Source organism: Antrostomus carolinensis, unplaced genomic scaffold (assembly GCF_000700745.2).
Source record: "Antrostomus carolinensis isolate BGI_N321 unplaced genomic scaffold, ASM70074v2 scaffold22119, whole genome shotgun sequence".
NCBI classification, from domain to species: domain Eukaryota; kingdom Metazoa; phylum Chordata; class Aves; order Caprimulgiformes; family Caprimulgidae; genus Antrostomus; species Antrostomus carolinensis.
In genome coordinates this window covers 922-3,181 of record NW_010336705.1, presented here as the reverse complement: position 1 = coordinate 3,181, position 2,260 = coordinate 922, and the positions used below count along the sequence as shown (strand labels likewise).

At 42.9% G+C, this 2,260-nt stretch overlaps 1 protein-coding gene across 1 annotated transcript in view; it reads right to left on the bottom strand.

Moving 5' to 3' along the window:
- The window catches only part of GORAB (golgin, RAB6 interacting), a gene marked incomplete at its 5' end in the record, with an annotated part of 7,775 nt that overhangs the window by 5,277 nt on the left and 238 nt on the right, over positions 1-2,260 (bottom strand). Inside the window, one exon of the mRNA XM_010174962.1 lies at positions 2,156-2,260. This exon is cut by the window's right edge and continues 238 nt beyond it. Coding sequence (XP_010173264.1) covers positions 2,156-2,260 — 105 coding nt within the window. The remainder of the gene's footprint in view (positions 1-2,155) is intronic.

Below are 2,260 nucleotides of genomic sequence, written 5' to 3'. Positions count from 1 at the left end.
ACTGTGCTTTTTCAGAAATTGGTGGAATTTTTCATTTAAAGGATGTGCTTCCCCACCAGGTAGAATCAGTATCAGGTTTCCTACTGGCTGCTAGAAGTTGGTATCTGTTCAGTTTACCAACACAACCTCTTTTTGGAAATGTTTTTTCCATAAAATAGATCCTTTCACAGGTCTGCTTTAAAGTACAGTCCCCAAATAATTAAACTGATGCAAATGAAAGGCTGGTAAAAGTTACAATGAAAATGAGCAACGAGGAAAAACAAGAATTCGTTTTTGCCACCAGGGAAAGAAGGATATGGATTCCATTTCCTAGGCTACATCTACTAAGAGACACAACCAGCCCCAGAGGAGGGAAGGCGAGGTCTCAGGTGAGAGGGGGCAACCTGTGCCAACACAACTGGGCAGGATTAAGGAGAAACAAAAATTGCTTTGTTGCTTTTTCCATCCTGTTGTGTTCTTCATGCTCTTTCTCAAGAAATCTCATCTTAAAAACAGCTTAGCTTTAAAATACCCAGCTAACTCAGCTACGTTAATCTTAATTTCTGCACAGGAATATCTCTTCAGACTTCTCATCACCCTATTCCTAAAACCTCATATAGTGAAACATTTTTAATAAGATTTAAATTCAAGTGCACAGGCTGAGTTGAATTCAGCAGATTCAGGGTGTGGTTGTTCCAGCTAAATGTCATTTGCTCCCCACAGAGTGAGAAACCTCTCTGCAAAGTTTTAGCTACTTTCTCCCCAGTGAAATATGGTCAGTACTATTCACCACCAGGAAGGAGCAGAACAGCCAGTATTACTGGTGAGCTGCACCCACAGGAGGAATTTGGGCACTGCTCTTCAAAGTGCTGCTGTTCTGGTGAAGGGACAGCGATCTGCAGGCAGGCAATCCCAGCCAGGAGCCGGGCAGGTAAATAGCAGGCAGCATGACCAGCAGCTGCAGCCTCTCAAGGCACATCTGTGCAAAACAGAACCTCCCAGATGCTTCTGAGTTTTGAATCCAAGAGAAGCCACGCTCTGCTTCTCCACACAAGTGCTGCTGACTACCACAGTCCTGCCCCTCCAGTGGGAAGCACCTTCAGACCTCTTCTGTCCCCTCAGATCCTACAGACAGATCTAACCAGAGATAGGGTCTGGCACACCACACTTGGAAAGCAGCTGATCCTGGTTTTGAGGGAACACAAATGATGTATGGAAGTTTGGTGGCCAGCTAGTGTTGATTATCCTGGGCAGAAAAGTTTGGACTTGTGTAGGAGGAATTCAAGGCTGGAGCAGCAGCGTTAAAGTGTTTTAAAAATAAACTATATGCCCTAAGAAAATAATTCATCCTTTTGCCCCTCACACTTTGTTTTGCCCACTGAGGAGAAAAAGAAAATTAGCACTTGAATACAGACAGGAAAACAAATGTGAAGAGGTAAAAAAAATGTAATTTCCCACATTGGTAATGTTGGCCTTCTCTAGACAGCAGCTTCCTTTTTATAGGTTACTATCTGCATTCTGGATACTGAACTAAGTAATTGCCACATTCAATCAGAATCCAAAAGCATCATACTCAGTACTTTTTCCTTTCTCTCCCTCTCACATGTACCAGTCTGAAGCTTCTGAGGGAGACAGACACCCCACTGTGGGCTGATGCACATGGTGAGAGTCTTGAGATTGGTCTCATCTTGAATTATAAAAGCTAGAGAACTGCTTAAACCTGAAATTTTATCTCCTGATCAACACTTTTACCATTAACAAACCTGCAGCAATATTGTGAAGGGGAACACAAAGCACACAGATCACAGCATATCTACTTCCAAAAGGGCTTTTTGTTGTGGCTGCTGGCTTGTCTACACAGCACAGTGATGAGATGAAATCTTCATAAAGCATTAAGACAGTCCTACATCTTGGGCACTTTATGATGTACAGTCCCACTACCACAGGAAATCCTTTGAAGATAGCATGGTGCATATCTGCACGGGTCACACTATAGAATTTGGTCTTGCATAGGTTTAACCCAAGTAGAGATGAAAAACAAAGGTTCAGTGCAGAGGAAGCAAACATGATCTCTCAAATTTTCCTACCAGACAGAGAAAAGTTCACTTTACTGTACAGCAAAAGAACGAGTCAATACAGAATAAAACCCATTCCCTGATTTTACCAACTTACTAACAATGCCACTTTCTTTTTCTCCACTTTGGAGTTTGGCTTTGCAGGGCGGGTCTGTGCATCGTCACTGCCATTACAAGGATCTACCGGTGTCACTTCCTTCTGCTGG